At 36.2% G+C, this 16340-nt stretch overlaps 8 protein-coding genes across 8 annotated transcripts; 5 read left to right on the plus strand and 3 right to left on the minus strand.

The window, feature by feature from the left end:
• Nucleotides 1-538: 538 nt before the first annotated feature.
• Nucleotides 539-2178, minus strand: BDF20DRAFT_699198 (putative phosphatase regulatory subunit-domain-containing protein). The gene has a single exon (XM_053076068.1). It carries the CDS (start codon nucleotides 2078-2080, stop codon nucleotides 638-640), a length of 1443 nt encoding a protein of 480 aa, XP_052933562.1. The 5' UTR covers nucleotides 2081-2178; the 3' UTR covers nucleotides 539-637.
• A 1950-nt stretch (nucleotides 2179-4128) lies between these two features.
• BDF20DRAFT_825412 (uncharacterized protein) lies at nucleotides 4129-5031 on the plus strand (the record flags this gene model as incomplete). The annotated part of the gene is made up of 4 exons (XM_053077975.1): nucleotides 4129-4250; nucleotides 4367-4445; nucleotides 4538-4676; nucleotides 4748-5031. Coding segments are annotated over 4 exons (624 nt in total), but the record flags the coding sequence as incomplete, so codon positions are not given.
• BDF20DRAFT_699321 (uncharacterized protein) lies at nucleotides 4921-6472 on the plus strand. Its single transcript, XM_053076069.1, has 3 exons — nucleotides 4921-5027; nucleotides 5105-5252; nucleotides 5321-6472. Exons 2-3 carry the CDS (start codon nucleotides 5236-5238, stop codon nucleotides 6015-6017), a joined length of 714 nt encoding a protein of 237 aa, XP_052933564.1. The 5' UTR covers nucleotides 4921-5027; nucleotides 5105-5235; the 3' UTR covers nucleotides 6018-6472.
• A 455-nt stretch (nucleotides 6473-6927) lies between these two features.
• On the plus strand, nucleotides 6928-8208 carry BDF20DRAFT_838086 (uncharacterized protein; the record flags this gene model as incomplete). Its single annotated transcript, XM_053079117.1, has 5 exons — nucleotides 6928-7079; nucleotides 7151-7256; nucleotides 7317-7511; nucleotides 7580-7657; nucleotides 7780-8208. The coding sequence occupies 5 exons, from the start codon at nucleotides 6928-6930 to the stop codon at nucleotides 8206-8208; spliced, it is 960 nt and encodes a 319-aa protein (XP_052933565.1).
• Nucleotides 8209-8367: 159 nt separating this feature from the next.
• Nucleotides 8368-8780, minus strand: BDF20DRAFT_824830 (glutaredoxin; the record flags this gene model as incomplete). The annotated part of the gene is made up of 2 exons (XM_053077925.1): nucleotides 8368-8640; nucleotides 8715-8780. 2 exons carry the CDS (start codon nucleotides 8778-8780, stop codon nucleotides 8368-8370), a joined length of 339 nt encoding a protein of 112 aa, XP_052933566.1.
• A 1118-nt stretch (nucleotides 8781-9898) lies between these two features.
• On the plus strand, nucleotides 9899-11450 carry BDF20DRAFT_886517 (uncharacterized protein). The gene is made up of 2 exons (XM_053081987.1): nucleotides 9899-11227; nucleotides 11298-11450. The coding sequence occupies exons 1-2, from the start codon at nucleotides 10381-10383 to the stop codon at nucleotides 11414-11416; spliced, it is 966 nt and encodes a 321-aa protein (XP_052933567.1). The 5' UTR covers nucleotides 9899-10380; the 3' UTR covers nucleotides 11417-11450.
• On the minus strand, nucleotides 11451-12419 carry BDF20DRAFT_886519 (uncharacterized protein). Its single transcript, XM_053081988.1, has 4 exons — nucleotides 12189-12419; nucleotides 12053-12115; nucleotides 11859-11959; nucleotides 11451-11787 (listed from the first exon to the last, which is right to left on the minus strand). The coding sequence occupies exons 1-4, from the start codon at nucleotides 12342-12344 to the stop codon at nucleotides 11526-11528; spliced, it is 582 nt and encodes a 193-aa protein (XP_052933568.1). The 5' UTR covers nucleotides 12345-12419; the 3' UTR covers nucleotides 11451-11525.
• A 196-nt stretch (nucleotides 12420-12615) lies between these two features.
• BDF20DRAFT_886524 (kinesin motor domain-containing protein) lies at nucleotides 12616-15872 on the plus strand. Its single transcript, XM_053081989.1, has 9 exons — nucleotides 12616-13256; nucleotides 13353-13416; nucleotides 13535-13557; nucleotides 13662-13705; nucleotides 13778-13783; nucleotides 13855-13923; nucleotides 14001-14196; nucleotides 14282-14484; nucleotides 14554-15872. The coding sequence occupies exons 1-9, from the start codon at nucleotides 12938-12940 to the stop codon at nucleotides 15685-15687; spliced, it is 2058 nt and encodes a 685-aa protein (XP_052933569.1). The 5' UTR covers nucleotides 12616-12937; the 3' UTR covers nucleotides 15688-15872.
• Nucleotides 15873-16340: the final 468 nt, after the last annotated feature.

A 16340-nucleotide genomic window follows, 5' to 3' on the forward strand; every position in this document is an offset into this window, starting at 1 on the left:
GTTATCAATTGTAAGTTTCGTTAAATACATGTTGAATATTTTTACTAAATTGCTCGTTTTCATTTACGATTTCATATGACAGCAGAGAATCCAAATTCTTTAGTAATTTGTTCAGTTCTTTGTTAAGTTTCCACTTGCCTTTATTCAACTCAACAGTGACTTCTTCGGAATGAAAGCGGTGGATATGGAGGCTTAAAACTTGTTTTGATGAGAGCAATCTTTCATAATCTTGACAAACGAAAGAGCTCATAGAATTTAAAGATGAAGAAAAAAGAAAGTGGTCAGAAATAGTCTGTGAAAGTGATGAAGTAGTTTGTGAAATTGGTGAAATTGGTGAGAAGTGAAAGTGGTAAAATAGGCTGTGAAATGGGTGTGAAATCGGTTGTAAATTTGGTGAAATAGGCTGTGAACGTTCCAGATTTTCACTTTTCACACAAAGTATAACAGGAAGCCAATGCAGAAACAAATCAAGTAGAATTAAAGAAAAGGCGGGAAAACCTTGACTTTTAAATGCATCTTCGTTATAATATAAACTTTTTTAATGATACAAAAAGCAAAAGTACATGTTAAGCGGAGAGAAACATGAATAATAAAAGCTAAACTGCAGAAAAAGAAAAAACCAACAAAAACGCTCTATTTAACCATTAATAGACATGGGGGATCTGCTAGGACTTGTGGAATAAAAGCAATACTTGTTCACCAAATCCAAATAGGATTGTGAATTCAGGTCAGTAAAGGTAGTGGCAGAAGGAGAAGATGATAACGAAGCACTTGTTGAACCAGCGAAGGTCGAATAATGTAAGTTGTTATTTGCGGGACTATTGGACAATGACAGAGACACTGCGGAAGAAGTATTTCTAATAGGAACTGGTATAGTAGCACTGGTGCTAAGGGGGCTTGTTTGAACTGTCGAAACAGGAGTGGTGGGTGAAGTGAAGGGTGTCTTTCTAAATACAGGTATATTATGGTTGGAGGTATGCATAGCAGCCGATGAAGTAGGCTTGTTAGTTGATTTGGCTGATTCAATCGATTTTGTAAAATCATATCTGGACAAAAACCCAGTATTGTTCTTTGTGAGTTTCTTATTGGTTATATCGTCTAAATCAAATGGTTTCTTTTTTGCTGTTGTTGTAGCCATCATGATGGGTTTGTTCTGTGTCTTCTTCAATCGGTTTGTGTTTTGTCTGAGTATTTGAAGTTCATAATTTCGGTTGCTATTGTTATCCCAGTACTCTTGCTGTCCGACTTTGTAATTTACTGCAAAATACATGGTTGTATTTGTTGTTGTATTTGTTGTTGGCAAAGATATGTTGAATACAAAAACATCAAATGTCTTGTGACCTTCGTGAAATTGGGCTTCGATGTTATTTACCGTGTTCCAAAAATCGAAGGTGTATCGAATATTGACAGTCTTATGGTAATCCACGTTGCGAACGGCAATTTTCCCAATAATACGATCTTTTTCATCACTTAAATATATTCCATTCTTCTCAACGCGTACCATTTTATTTTTACGATCAATGATATCTGATAAATGATTAGAGGGCCAATTGACATGAACCAACTCTGTCTTTTGTTCCTGTATTTGTATTTGCTCATCATCCTCATCACTACTGCTACTGCTGCTGCTTAAGGAGTCGTCTTCATCTTCTTCATCCTCACTATTGTCAGCCCAAAATATCTGCTTCCTACTGCTAATAGCGGATGGAGTCTGGGCTTTTCTGAATAAGCAAATGTGTTCTAGTCGAGTAGGATGAAATTGAACTGTTTTGGATGTTGCTAAATGAGTAGGGGAGCATGGCGCTGAAGCAGACTTATTGGGTGTTCGTAATGACGACTTCAACAAGCGAGGTATGAACTCAAGCTTCTTCTCCATTACATTTTTTTCCGTTGGCGAATCTTTCAATTTGAGTGCAGTAGGAGACACTGATAAAGCAGTAGCGGCCAATTGACGAGTGTAGTCATCATTGACATTGCTGTTGTCATTACCAATACATTGCTTGGATAACATAGCGTCCTGTTCCAAATGTAAAGATGATATTCTTCTGTTCAATGAGACACGCTTTTTACTATTAATCATTGTATATCGTTATGAGCAGAAGTAGTAAGCTGTAGAATAGGAAATTATTTTGTACAAGAAAAGTGGAGAAAAGAAACAAAAAGAGGAGGGAATTTATGAAGAACTCGCATAATTTAAATGCTTGCCTGTATGAGTAAAAGGTGAGGCGTATATTTTTATTTATTAGATATTTTTAATATGTACAAAAACTACATCATCCTCTTATCATAGAATCTGATTGGTGTAACGCTATACATACAAGTTATTTCAAGATAGATACAGCAAGGCATACAAAATGGTTGTTGATAAATAGGGTCATATCTTATCGCCGTTCGTCTTTTTGGTTCAACAGATACATCAGTTTATTGGAAGGACACTAACCACTGAAGAATTTTAATTGGTCTCACATTAAAATGCACGCATTTTCGAAAGAAATTTCCCGTACAATAATAAATTCATACAGAAGGAAGGCCAAAGCTAAAACAATAAAGGTTTAAGGTTGGTCGGGAAGCATAATACCGGAAGCAAGCAGTTGAAGGATTAGGAAAGAAAGAAGAAACCTGATGAAACCTTCTTTTGAATACTATCTCTCTATTGATTTTAATATGTATTTTATCGTAAGCTTGATAACTATTTTTTAAAGGAGAAAGTGTGTGGGATAACAGATCTGTATTTTCACCAATATCAGCGTTACTCACAGCTATACTTGTAGGATCAGAGCAATGCCCGTGCCAATCGCTTTGCCTCAGAATTGAGAAACTGATTATTCATCTTTTTGTAATTCAATTAATAAGTGATGGCTCCTCCTTTAAACGCGTACAAACTTCTTTGCATAGTATTATTCATACATGACTGTTGCTAACAAATTATGCAGTCACCTTCGAGCTTTGTTATGATTATATATGTCCTTCAAAGGTTCAGAAAAGGCATAATCACGAAAGAACCTGAGCAGGGCCGGACAACAACTGGTTGCTTATCAGCGATTATTGTTCATCTTAGTTTCCGGTTTCTCCAGACAGAGCTCACTTTCCGCCAGAAACTCTAAATTCAACTGTAAATCTCGTGGGGAAGTACCGTCACACCTTGTCTTACTAAACCTTCATATTTGCATACCTACTTTATAGAGTAAATTGTAATACAGAAGAAGAAAACCCTTTTTGCCCTGATGTAGAAACTCATTAACTTTAAAGTCAACTTCTGTGATGTCATCACATACAGTTATATTTTTGCAAAATGTAACAGCCGTAATAAATGAGGTACAAAATTTTCTGCAGCGCCTCAAAAATAGTATCGGTGCGTGCCTTGTGCTTCCTTACACTGTACCCGCTTAAAAGAATCTAGAAACTGAACCATGATTTCATCATTTAACGTAATGTGAACATACCATAAGAATGGGAACAGTGCACGGACCATATCATTATCCTTGACAATTTACTTATCTCTTAAATCAAAATCATCCTATTGCTGCTTTCGGTTAACTAACAAGTCTTAAATAAAACATGAGTGCCACCATCAAAATTAGAATCTACCTTAAGCATGACACTCAGCTTAAAATAAGTCTACCAAAAAGCTTGTCCGCGATCTTTAGGTTAGTTAAAAAAACTTGTAAAACAGTTGAGCGGTAGAGTCCAATCTTTTTCTGCAAAAAGAAAAAAATAGAAACGGAAGCAGAACTTAAGCCAAAAAGGTGTATAGAAGAAAGCGCATAATGACAGAAAAAGAAACTCCATCAAAAGGCAGCAGCAAAACCGTTCGATTTTTCCCGCCTTAACCCAACTTTTTTTCCCATATCCCTCGCTTTTTCTCGTATACTACACGTCTTATTAAAGCTAAATTTTTGTACATATATAATGGCAACCAAAGGTGTTATCAGAAGCATGTAAGTAGAAGACTATGTAAAGTAGTCTGTAACGGCAGGTTATTGTTTGAATGACAATGCCCCTGTGTGGATTGCGTCCATCTAAAATCCCAGCAATAGAGCATTTAACCGCTTACTACATTTGAGGCATGGACATTCGGCAATTTAAGCAACAACTAACCAACTTCAACTTTCTCAACCTGCTGTTACTAGTAAAAATTACGCAAAAGGGTTTTCTGAGGTTCAAAAGAAAGTAAGAGAAGCTACCACTAACGACGCTTGGGGACCCAGTGGCGCTCTTATGAACGAAATTGCTCAGCTTACCTACAACGAGTAAAGTAAAATATATATATTCAACTATCTAACTTTTGTTTTTGTCGATGAAAACACACAAATAGATCAAAATAATTATCTGACATTCTCTTTTATTCTCTTTATGATGAGTATAGGCAGGATTTTATTGAAGTCATGGATATGTTAGATAGACGATTAAATGATAAAGGCAAAAACTGGCGTCACGTATTTAAAGTAAGTGCTCATGCGATTGCAGAAGAGCCTCAAACAGAATTAATATTCTTATCTTTTTTTGTTCAACCACCATCAATTGAACCTTTTTTTAGGCTCTATTAGTACTAGACTACTGTCTACACGTGGGATCAGAGAATGTCGTATTATATGCAAAGGAGAATAGTTATGTCATCAAAACACTCAAAGAGTTTCAACATATTGATGATGCTGGGAAAGATGTTGGGGCAAATAGTTAGTACAGCTTATCATACAGTTTCTTATACTCATAAGGGATTATCTTGTACTTAATAACTTTTGTAAAGTTCGTCAAAAGGCAAAGGAGATCACCACTTTATTGCACGATGATCAGCGTTTGAAGGATGAACGACGTTCGCGGCACCAAATGCAAGAGAGGATGGCAGGTGTCGGTGACTACATGAGTGATGTGATGTGGGGAGGTAGACCTAATGGAGCAGGAGGCGAAGACTATGCAGTTTATCAAGAACCAGGATATTTAGAAGAGGAAAGAGATTTGAAAAAGGCAGTTGAAGAAAGTAAACGCACGGCAGAAGAAGAGGCAAGAAAACAGAATTGGGGTCAAGGGTAAATGATCACGTTATTCCCGGTAAACTTTGGTTGCATATTCATAAAGTGCTCATATAAGTGTCAATATCTTATAGTGATGACGATGAGCTACAGCGGGCGATACGTGAAAGTGAAAAAGAAGCGAAAGAAGCGGAAAGGAGACAGCATCAAAATTTAGATATGCAAAACCTGCAAAATCTTTTTGGAACTAGCAGTAGCAATAATAATGGACAATCTACGTATGTAATTAATACTGATCATGACAAGATAATATAAATAGACTAATGACTTCAATATTTGGGTTGTAAAAGGTTCCAATCGCTTCCACAGAATCAAACCTTTGATACCTCTCTGAATCCATACGGGCAACAGCAATTACAGCAATTGCAGCAGCAACAACAATGGCCAATGGCAACTGGTTTGACTGTAATGTCGTTTGGTGAACCGATTCAACTACAGAACAGTTCAAATACTCCTTTTATTTCAAACCATACCACGAATACATCTTTATCGCCAGTTAATCCCTTTAGCCAGCCTCAGCAACAACAACAACAACCCTCTATTCAACAGTCAGCATTTAATGTTAGTGATAACCGTACTGGAAACGGCCTGCCCGTTGACTTTCTGTCACAGCAATCAACAGTTACAAATTCCGAAATGAATAACCCTTACCATTCGAACCTCCAGGCGCAAATGACAGGTTATCCATCTTCATTTTTACAGCCACAATTGACAAATACCAACACTGGCAGCACATTGTCGCCGTTCCTCAATAACAGTATGAATAGCAGTTTTGCTTACAGCCAACCACAACAAACATCGTTTAATACAAACTTTTTTAGCAACAGCAATCAATCTTTACAAGCTCAAATGACAGGATTCCCGAACACCCAACAACAACAACAACAACAACAACAACAACAGCCTACATCATTTGCGCTGTTTCAACATCCTCAGCCAACAAGTATTGGTTCAAATAATCCTTTTGCTCCTTCATACGGACATTGACCGCAGTGTCCATACAGTAATGGATATATAAGAATTAATAAATATAGTGGAGATATCGCAACGTCATTTAAACCTATTTCAATCAAATTGTCCTTTAAAACTGCTAATTCTTGCCAGTTATCAAGATATAATAATGTTCAATTTGTTAATGGGTCAACAAGTCGTAGCTCCATTCTGAAAGCGAGATTTTCTGCTCACGTTAATACCGTACAGCTGCTCCGTTCGATGAAATGTAGAAAAGATACTGTACCCAAAATATTTTGTTCATTGTAAGCCTGATCCACGTTACTGTCGATGCTTGGCATGTTTTTAATACTACTCTTCTCCTTGAGAATTGCACTGTCTGTATATCAAATGTGATCCTGGATGAGGTATTAGCCTTCTATTCTGTCTAATTGTTATCATTCCTATCATAATGAGACTTCAACAGACAACAACTTCTCAAGAAAATCTAATTAACTCAAACGCATTGAAGTTGATTTCATTCCGAGATGATAATCCACGTTCGTGCTATAAATCAGTTAGTAGACAATGAACGCTAAGTGGCAACAAGATTTTATTGACAAATATAAAGCTTCATCTTCTTCTGCGAGGAAACTACTATAGAAAAACAACTGCTGCTGCTGTTAGTACTTTTCAATTTCCTTCCAAAGTTGGGTTTCTACTCGAGAGATTTCACTAAGAAGTTGGAAAGTTTATGCAAAAATCGACGATCAGCACTGATGTTTGAATTTTCATGCAGGCACAGACAGGTACCAGCTATAACAAATTAGGAAAGGGGTGTCTCGGGTGGTACTGTATATTATTGAAAATAGCGGGTTAAGGTTGCAGCAAAAAATAAAAAATACCCCATTTGGAAGCAAAGACAAGCACTTTTCACTCTTCTACAATCTCACTTCAGCAAATTGAAATGTCTATAGAGACTATTGAACGACTGTCAAATGCCATTCCTAATGTAGTTCACGTCGAAAGACCCTACTTGGAGAACGCCCTGAAAATCAAAAAGTTGCAAATTGCCAAAGGCCCCATTGATAAGGAAGTGAGCGATGCCACATCTAAAGTGTAAGTGCATTCTCCAAAAGTGATACTCGAAAAGTTTCCTTCAACTTCATAATGATGCATATACCATATAGGACAATGTGGGAGACTGAGCTGCACCAGTTAAATTCGTGGTCTCTTCAGTGGTTCTTCGCAAAGCTGACAGTAAAGAAAAGGGAAAACATTATAATGCGCTCAGCTGTAAGAGAGGATAATTAATAGTATTTTATTTCTTTATGGAATGATATTGTGTGTGTATAGTGTACTCTTCAAGCTGAGATAGATCGTGCCGCCAAATGTTTAGAAAAAGCAAACAAAGTCCTTACAGAAGTCGAACAGAAAGCAGCAGAAGAAGATGAACAAATCAGAAGTGTAGAAACAATGAACGAAAAATATTACGTTGATTACAGAGCTCTAGAAAAGTACCGTGAAGATTTAGGCATACTTTTGGATGATGTATGTTCGACTTGTATCAAATTTGGATGTATTATAACAAATGGCTTATTTGTAATTTTGAATCATAGGCTTTGAAGGGCAATACTTATGCTACTGTAGACATGATGAAACGCACTTTGGATGATTGTATAGAAAGATGTCGACAGGTAACTTGAGGCAAACTTTTCTTTTTTTTTTTTCATTAAAAAAGGAAGTGCATATATAATTGCTGCGTCTTTTAATCATCAAAAATATTGTCCTCTCCAAATTACTTGTGATATTCTTAAAGAATGAGGATAAGATGAAGAGACTGGAGAAAGTAAAAGATCTGATTAGAACTGCAGATTTATCCTTAATGGAAGGTATAATCGAACTACGATCTTCCACTTTGACAGAAAAGATGATGGGCGAAGGCAAGGTCTACTTCCCTCAAGTTGCTTTTGATTCTTTGAAACAGGCCCGTGAAGAATGTCCTGAGTTGCCTGGATTCCCATCACCCCAGGAGTATGTTAATGAAGCAGACAATACTGGTGCATACTACTCACCAATGCAAAAATATCTGTGGGACGTGCGTAAAAAGTTAGCTGAACTTATCGTTTGGTGCGATCAACAGATATTGGTCTCTTTAGATATTGATACCGAATTGCAAATTGAGGTTGGTTTAAAGACAGATGAGTATAATTTAGAAAGATGCAGAGTGTATAAAGAGTTATTATAATTGCCTACATCGCTTATCTAGAACTACATAGTATCATATAACACTTATCGTACTCCTCCCCTAATGAATTATTATCCAAGTAGCACTCCGTGCAAATTTGTAGTCTTTAAAAAGAAAGGAATTATTGTTGAGCTGGCCGGGGTTTACAATTGCATCCTTTTAGAGCTTGGCGTCAGAAATGCCTGCTTCGTTTAACAAAGTTTTGAGTTTTCCTGAAGCGAACAAGGAATTGAGAGCATCTGCTCCACCCACATGTTTTTGACCAATAAAGATATTGGGCACTGTGTTCTGTTTTGTTAATTGTGCCAAAGCCTTTTGAATAGCTTCACCATCATTCACCTCATTCAATTCAATCGCTTTGTAATCGACGTCAAGATCATCAAATAGATCCTTTGCTCTCATACAGTAGGGACAATAGGATTTACTAAAAACCTTTGTTGTTTAGAACAGACATAATGGTTCAGTCCGGGAAGAATGTAAAAGGAAGCTTTGCTAATTTGTTTTACCATGACTTTGTTGTCGGCAATGGCTTTCTTCACTAAATCGCGGATTCCTTGAGTTACTATCGACATACTGAAGGCTTGCAAAAGAGTGATAACAAATTTGAGAGAAAAAAAAGGAAAAAAAAATACTAGATTATACAAAGGAAGAAATAATTATCGTACTGGTGCAGTTATACAGCATTACCTTTTGGACGTCTGTCTTTAGTTACACTGTACAAAGTCCGTACAGTGAGTGTGCACCTCAAATTATGTAATAGTGGCTAAAAAAGCACGTCTGCGTATGTTTTTTATCACAGGTGCCTTAATTTGTTCCAGATGTGATGTGACAGATCAAAGCTTTTGCACGTTTAGCGCTATAAGGACGGTCACTGATTTCCTTGAATAGCAACTGTCCCAACGAATCAAGTGTACGCGAATAATTGATAAAACTTCAAGAGTTCTGAATGCAATTATTTGAGAAGCCTTATTAACGTTGCCAAGTACAACCTTCAACCCAATTGTCAAGTAAAAAGTAGACAGCAAAAGAGACAAGCAATTTTTTTTGAAGAGCTATCTGAGCGACTTTGAATGAAAGGAGGAATATAATGATAATGAGGGGACGGCAAAATAAGGAGGCACACTAATCATGTATTTTCATTATCAAAAGCTGAGAAAAATGAAAAAAAAAAGTTGTGTACATGCACACACAGTAAGCAAATCAATTGTTTCATATTTTTTTCACTCAAGCAAGTTTTAATCAGTTATAATTTTCTTAATCAGTCATTTTTGATAAGCATCTCCTGTTCCCGATTGTTTAAATGACTGACGCGTTTTTGATAGGATGTAAGCTTATAACAGTCGGTATGCTTAACGACGCACTCATTGGTTTGCTCGATCAATAAACAAATAATAAGATCTTCGTAAAACAGAAAATTTCTTGATCTGACAGAAGTTCTATTAAAAGATTTCCAGTCCCTGAAATACCCCAACTCTAGAAGAGAGATCTGGGCTTGAAGAACTGACTCTGTGTTTGTTAATAGGGGCGAACATAATCATTTTGTATTACCCTTTTTCGGATGTCTATTAAGATTGTCCTCCCTTCAAAGTTGGAGGAAGAGTTGTGATATGTTACTATCTTTATAAATATTAGAAAATTTTTTGGTGTACACAGCTTTCTCTTTCTCTCCCTTTCTTTTAGCTTTTTCTCTTTTTTTTTTTTCCACTCCGGGGCTTTGCTGTTGTCGTTGTTTTTTATGTAAAATACTCTTTTATAATCTACTTATTCATACATTCATATATATATATATATTTATATATTATATAAATAATACTTACCTATTTAATAAATTTGTTACGCCTAACACTACCACTACCATTTCCACCTTCAGTCACAGACATACCAAGGCAAATGTCATTCAAAACAATATTTTCCAACTCGAAAAAGATGATCATCGTCCTGCAAATAATCATAGCCAGTCTAATAGGACTACTATTGCTGTCTATCATTAGAACGTATCAAAAACGACAATTTATATTTGGTAACGAAATAGGATGATGAACGTTATCCTCTTCAATATAAACTAACAAACTAAACTTTGTGCTACGTTTAATTAAAAAAATATAAACAAAACATAAATTAGTAGATCCTTCTTCAATTACAAATTACCAGCAGCCACCAGAACAAGAAGCAATGAATACGAGTGGGAACACCTTAACATATCAAATATCTCAAAAAAGAAATCACCCATATACCATCGTTACTGGCTCCAGTGCCAACCATTTATGCTCCTTAGAAAACTTTTTATATTCACTTAATTCTTTTCGATCTGAAATCGATCCAGACAAATTTCCTCGTATCGCTGTCTATAACATTGGCATGAATCGTACACAACTTCCTATCCTTGATCAACTTGTCCAACATGGGTTGATTGATGACCTTATTATGTTTGATCACGAACGTTACCCACGCTTTTGGGACGTTGCTATTGATGCGGGTCAGTATGGTTGGAAAACAGGCATTGTGAACGATGCACGCGTGCGTTACGGTGGCATCTTGGTGTGGTTGGATGCTGGTAATCAAGTCACCTCCGAGTTCATCACGAATATTCCTGACACTATACGATCCGAAGCTCAGGGCGGTTTTTGGTCGCCCAAGAGTGCTTATGGTATGGGCAAATGGACACACAACGGCATGTTTCAATTTTTTGGTGCAGATCCTACGCCTTACAAATATAAAAGTAATTGTAATGGTGCAGCCATTGGATTCGACACAGATAATTCGACAATTGTCAATACCATGATTTTACCTTGGTTTGAATGTGGGTTGATAAAGAAATGTATTGCACCACCAGGCTCTAGTAGAGAGAATCATCGGCAGGATCAAGCTGTGTTGACATACTTGGCCTATTTGAATGGACATGAGTGCAAAATACCGCCAAGGGATTTTTTCAAATTGCAAACACATCGAGATAAAGCGTGTAGAGCAGAATTGATGGAATTGGATTTGCAGAACAAATTACATCATCCATCTTCCATAGGTAAAAAGAGTGACAGAAAGATGACCTACTTTTTTTTTTGCAATCACTAACATGCTAAAACTTATTGTAGATTCGCCAAAATGGGAACGTGTAGATACGGTAGCTTTATATAATCATCCAGAATGGAAATATCCAGAAGACAAAGTACCTGTGAATATTAGAAAACCTTTGTCACCTTTAACTGCTTGAAACCATTGGTAAATATATTTAAGAAAGTAGTACCACGTCGACATATTTATTACCCATAATATACAATGTAAATTTCTGATTAAAATAGACAGGTTTCCTTTCAAACTATTTATGCTGTCGCAGGCTTTGCGCATTTACGTAATTCAATAGCTTTTGTTTTTGGGCATTGCATTTCTTGCCATGAAATTGGTATCATTGTTGCACCTGCCAGACTAGTGGCGTATATGACACCTAGTTCATTCTTGGCTGTAGATAAATAATATGATTTTGCATCACCGAGTGAGATTACTTCTGCTTTTACAATATCGCCTGGGCGAAAAGAGTTGTAAATCTTCACTTTATCCTTTTCTGTCGCTCTAATATCTTGTAAACTGAAAAGGCGGAAAAATATTAGTAAAATGGTGGATTCGCTTTATGGCCCATTCTATTTAGTTCTCTTTACCGTATAACGCCCATAAAATCTTCTTTACACGGTATATTGCCTACCACCATAATGGCTATCACAGCTTGTAAAGGTTGTATACGAACTACTTTACCAGTAATCTAGAATGTAGTTTAAATGTTAAGCATATACTTTTTCGTCCACATTGGAATCCCTGCTCTCTTGGATCAATTTTGTTTTTTTTCTTCGTTTACCACACTACCAACTTCAGGAACTGCTGATTGTTCTTTTTCCCTTGAGACTCTCATCACAGGTAACTATTCATATATTCTGTTAGATACACTTCAAATGAAGGAGTGTGAAAAGACCAACAGATCCTTCGTTTCTTACCTGATCGTTACTTGTTGGTTGATCTATAAATCTTTGCCCTACAACGCTTGCATATAATAAACCATCGCGCTCGTACGTTCCTGGTCCTTGTTGGTATTCTGCTGTATAACCAAGTCTTTGTCCAGGAGCTACTGCTTCACCTTTTGTTGTGGACATGTTGATTCTATATCTGCTTAATATACGGAAAGTATATAAATTTGAAATCCTCTCAAACAATTAAGTAGCATGAAAAAGAGGCTTCGATTGGGGGAACTACATTTTTGGGAGTCCTGCTGTGACAGCGTTCAAAATTTGCTTACATAATTTATTCATTGGAATGTGCTTTACAAAAATACCAGCACATGTTATTCTAATGTCTCAATGGGAAACACAAATACTTTAAATGATGCATTGTATCTCCATCTTGAGAACAATAAGGCAATGTCATGTGACTTTGCTGCTTCAGAGGTTTAGGATAAAAAGGAAAGACAAAGGGCAGTAGCAGATTGAAAGTTCTGTGATTCAAATAGAATCCAAATTCAATGAAGGAAAATGAATCAGAGACACAGGAACCATTACTTCCCTAATTAATTTTTATATGCAATAAACTTTTTTCTTTTCTTCTCTAACAAACGTATTTCAAGTCAACTATTTCAATTCTATCTTCTTTTGTGCTTCATTCTTTTTTGCAAAGCAGCTTTGATTGCAATCTGACCGGTGTCTGTGTTTTCCTTCCACTTCTCTTTGCTATCTCTATCCTCCATTCATAGATGATCTCAGCAGTTTCTGCTACTTCTTCTTCATCTTCAAGGACAGTAACCACTACGACCCACACCATTGCAACGGAAGAACATTCTATCAAGTCAACCACATTAACCAACAATAACAGTAACAGCCCTCGTCTCATACGAAAGACGAACAGTAACAGAAAGAATGCAGAGAATGTCAAAGTAACTGTACGTTGTAGGCCGCCTAATCCTAAAGAATACAATCATCAGTCTTGCTGGAAGGTCGATCAAGAGCTAAATAAGATAACGAGTGACATTCAGCAACAAAATCAACATAAGAAACAACATGAATTTTTGTTTGGTAAATATACATTCGTATATTAAAAGTTTGGGAGCAACAATTTTAACGCCTAACGCCTAACTTTAACCTACAACAAATAACGGTTTTACTATGTAGATCATGTGTTTTATGGCAGTGATAATGAAGCATTGTATTCAACTAGTGTGAATCATTTGATAAAGTAAAAGAAACAAAAAACAAATCACCTAACTCTATCGTTAGGAAGCATTCCATAACACAGACAATTGATAGAGCTTAAAAATAATTTCTTTTTCTTCTTTACTATTCAACATATGTAGTCAAGCTATGGAAGGATACAATGGTAAAATTGAAAAAAAAAAAAAAATATTATTTTCAATGTGAACAGATATATTCAAAAATTGACTGACGAATATAACTTACAATGCACAATTGGATGATCTATAGTTACTGTATTTGCATATGGTCAAACTGCGAGCGGAAAGACTTTTGTAAGTTTAATCAAGATCATCTCTCGTTGACTAAAATTCTCCACAACTTATTCGATTTTTTTGTAATGATAGACAATGGTAGATACAGTTGGAAATGTTGCGTAACAGCTATTTTATCACTTATCAGTTAGATACTTTCCAATGTATAGATGGGTAATGATGCAGAGCCTGGAGTCATACCGAGATCAGTAGATAACGTCTTTGACTATATCAAAAAGGTATTGTGTTTTCTCTGAAAGGAGCCCCGAAACTTATACTGATCATAATTCATGTCTTATCGTAAATATTTACATAGTCTGTCACCCGTGAATTTTTGTTACGTGTATCTTACCTTGAAATATACAATGAAACGATCAGGGATTTATTGGATCCAGCCAATAACAGCTTGAAAATTCATCAAGATAAGATAAGAGGCATTTATGTTACACCATTGACGGAGGAAGTAGTGACCACACCAGAAGACGTTCTTAGAGTCATTGAAAGAGGAGAAGGTAGTAATAGATTTAATAATTCATGAGTGTCAGGTTGAAGATTTTTATAACAGATAAAGGCTGATTCGTTCCGGTCTTATATTAGCCAATAGACATATCAGCTCTACAGATTACAATTTGCATAGCAGTCGAAGTCATACGTTATTTCAAATGGTTATTGAAAGCAGAGAAAGAACAGCAACGAATAATGCAGCGAACGTGTCTCTGAAGCCTCCGAAGAGGACCTTTACATCCATGGGGTATGGAAATAGTCTGAAATCGAAAGATGCTATTAAGATATCACAATTGGTAATAAGGGTTACGGAATCAAGATAAATCAAAAATACGCTTCACCAACTCTTTCCCTTCTCTGTTTAGAACTTGATTGATTTGGCTGGATCAGAAAAAGCTGCATCAGACGAAAATAGACGAAAAGAAGGCTCCTATATCAATAAAAGCTTATTGACATTAGGCACTGTCATTTCTAAATTGACTGAACAGCAACAGGCATCACATACCCATATACCCTTTCGTGATTCAAAGTTGACGCGTTTACTACAGACTGCTCTCACGGGCCTTGCGAAGGTGGCTGTTATCTGTACCATTCACCCTTCTCTGCAATCTATGGAAGAATCGTTGAATACCCTCAAATTCGCATCACGTGTAAAGAAGATAACCACGCATGCGAAAAATGACGAGATTCTGGAGGATGAAAATAGTAAAGCTTTATTACAAAAATATCGAACAGAAATAGCAGAATTAAAGTCGAAATTAGAATCTACGTCGAACATATTACAAAAGGAAAAGGAAAAGACGCAGTCTGCTATAATCCAAGAAAGAAGGGATCATGATCAACAAATGAGACAGATGTTGAATATACGTAATATGATGAAAGAGAGAATTGATCATTTAACAAGGCTGATTTTAACTTCGTCCAACGTGGATCACAATCATCTTATTTCTTCTGCCTCTACTGCTGCTGCTACTTCTGCTTCTTCATTACTCACAAATAACTACTTACCTTACCTTTCGGATAGTTCTTCTAGTTATGATAATGTATCTCATGTCGATTCTCTTCTCATAACAGATCCATCATCAACAGGTGACGAAAACTGCAACACTAACTATCATCATTTGCTCTCAGCCAACGTCTCCTGCCCCTCCAACTCAGCCGCAGACATTATGATTCAAGATTTACGTCGACAGGTGGAGCGTTTGACAATAGAAGCACGACAAAAAGACCAACGTATCCTTTCTTTAGAAGAACAATTACGCCATCAGATCTCATTAAACTCTCAATTAGAAACAAGTCTAAGTGTAACAAAAGCAGAATTAGAAGTAACCAATTTATTGGCAGCGAACAATGAGATAGATAACGAGCAGAGGGATAGCATGAGAATTATGTTCCAAAGAGGCACAATGAACAGTTTGGAAAAACAATATACATTGCCAACACAAAGACAACCGGTGAACACTATAAGAAAACAACAAACGATGTATTCTTTCCAGTAAAAGTTAGCTTGCAAAGATAATTTTACCGGTTTTAGAAAGAAAAGGGGAAAGGAACCTAAATAGGTTACATTCATTTTCTTACAAAAATAAAGCAAGCTTCTATTCCAAATACTTCTTTATAATAATCCATTGTTAATGAATTATGGTTTCATTAAGAAGATTTTACTTTTTAAGGAAAAGCATTTGGCTCATTTGTATATTAAATTAGTATTAATACAGTTCATTCCTTGTTGATATTGTTATAGCAGTGTTTAACTTACTCGATTGCAATCCGTCCCAAGAAAGAAGGCTATTTTTGGTGAAAACCTGCGCCGATTTAAACGACTTGATTCGATAGATCTCAATGTTGGATCTACGAATTTTTTTGATCACGTCAGCAAACAAACATGCATAACAGAATACGTCTTGATGCATTATCAAGGAAAGAAAAACTATATTTTTACTTTTGTTTTTCTTTTCTGATTGTTTTTCTAACTCATCATTCTATTAAACCAACTGTGCAGTGTAGAAAAAAGATGAGTCGCAGGTTCTCAATCTCAGAAAATTTTGTTCCATTTTTGAAAACCAAAAATAGATGAAATGTTTGAAATTGGGGATCGGGGGGTCAGAAGCTAAATTTGGAAAAAGCACGCGACATCACGCCCGACAATAGC

Source organism: Mycotypha africana (assembly GCF_025528875.1).
Source record: "Mycotypha africana strain NRRL 2978 chromosome Unknown BDF20scaffold_9, whole genome shotgun sequence".
Taxonomy (NCBI): Eukaryota; Fungi; Mucoromycota; class Mucoromycetes; order Mucorales; family Mycotyphaceae; genus Mycotypha; species Mycotypha africana.

Bases quoted from the DNA above. Each gene is read 5' to 3' on its own strand.
- BDF20DRAFT_699198 (XM_053076068.1), bottom strand. From the start codon at position 2,080: ATGATTAATAGTAAAAAGCGTGTCTCATTGAACAGAAGAATATCATCT.
- BDF20DRAFT_886517 (XM_053081987.1), top strand. From the start codon at position 10,381: ATGAATACGAGTGGGAACACCTTAACATATCAAATATCTCAAAAAAGA. The intron at 11,228-11,297 runs GTAAAAAGAGTG...AACTTATTGTAG, and splicing joins ACATCATCCATCTTCCATAG to ATTCGCCAAAATGGGAACGT.
- BDF20DRAFT_886519 (XM_053081988.1), bottom strand. From the start codon at position 12,344: ATGTCCACAACAAAAGGTGAAGCAGTAGCTCCTGGACAAAGACTTGGT. The intron at 12,116-12,188 runs GTAAGAAACGAA...ATATATGAATAG, and splicing joins AACCAACAAGTAACGATCAG to TTACCTGTGATGAGAGTCTC. The intron at 11,788-11,858 runs GTAAAGAGAACT...CCGCCTTTTCAG, and splicing joins GATTTTATGGGCGTTATACG to TTTACAAGATATTAGAGCGA.
- BDF20DRAFT_886524 (XM_053081989.1), top strand. From the start codon at position 12,938: ATGATCTCAGCAGTTTCTGCTACTTCTTCTTCATCTTCAAGGACAGTA. The intron at 13,417-13,534 runs GTAAAAGAAACA...CAACATATGTAG, and splicing joins AGTGTGAATCATTTGATAAA to TCAAGCTATGGAAGGATACA. The intron at 14,485-14,553 runs GTAATAAGGGTT...TTCTCTGTTTAG, and splicing joins CTATTAAGATATCACAATTG to AACTTGATTGATTTGGCTGG.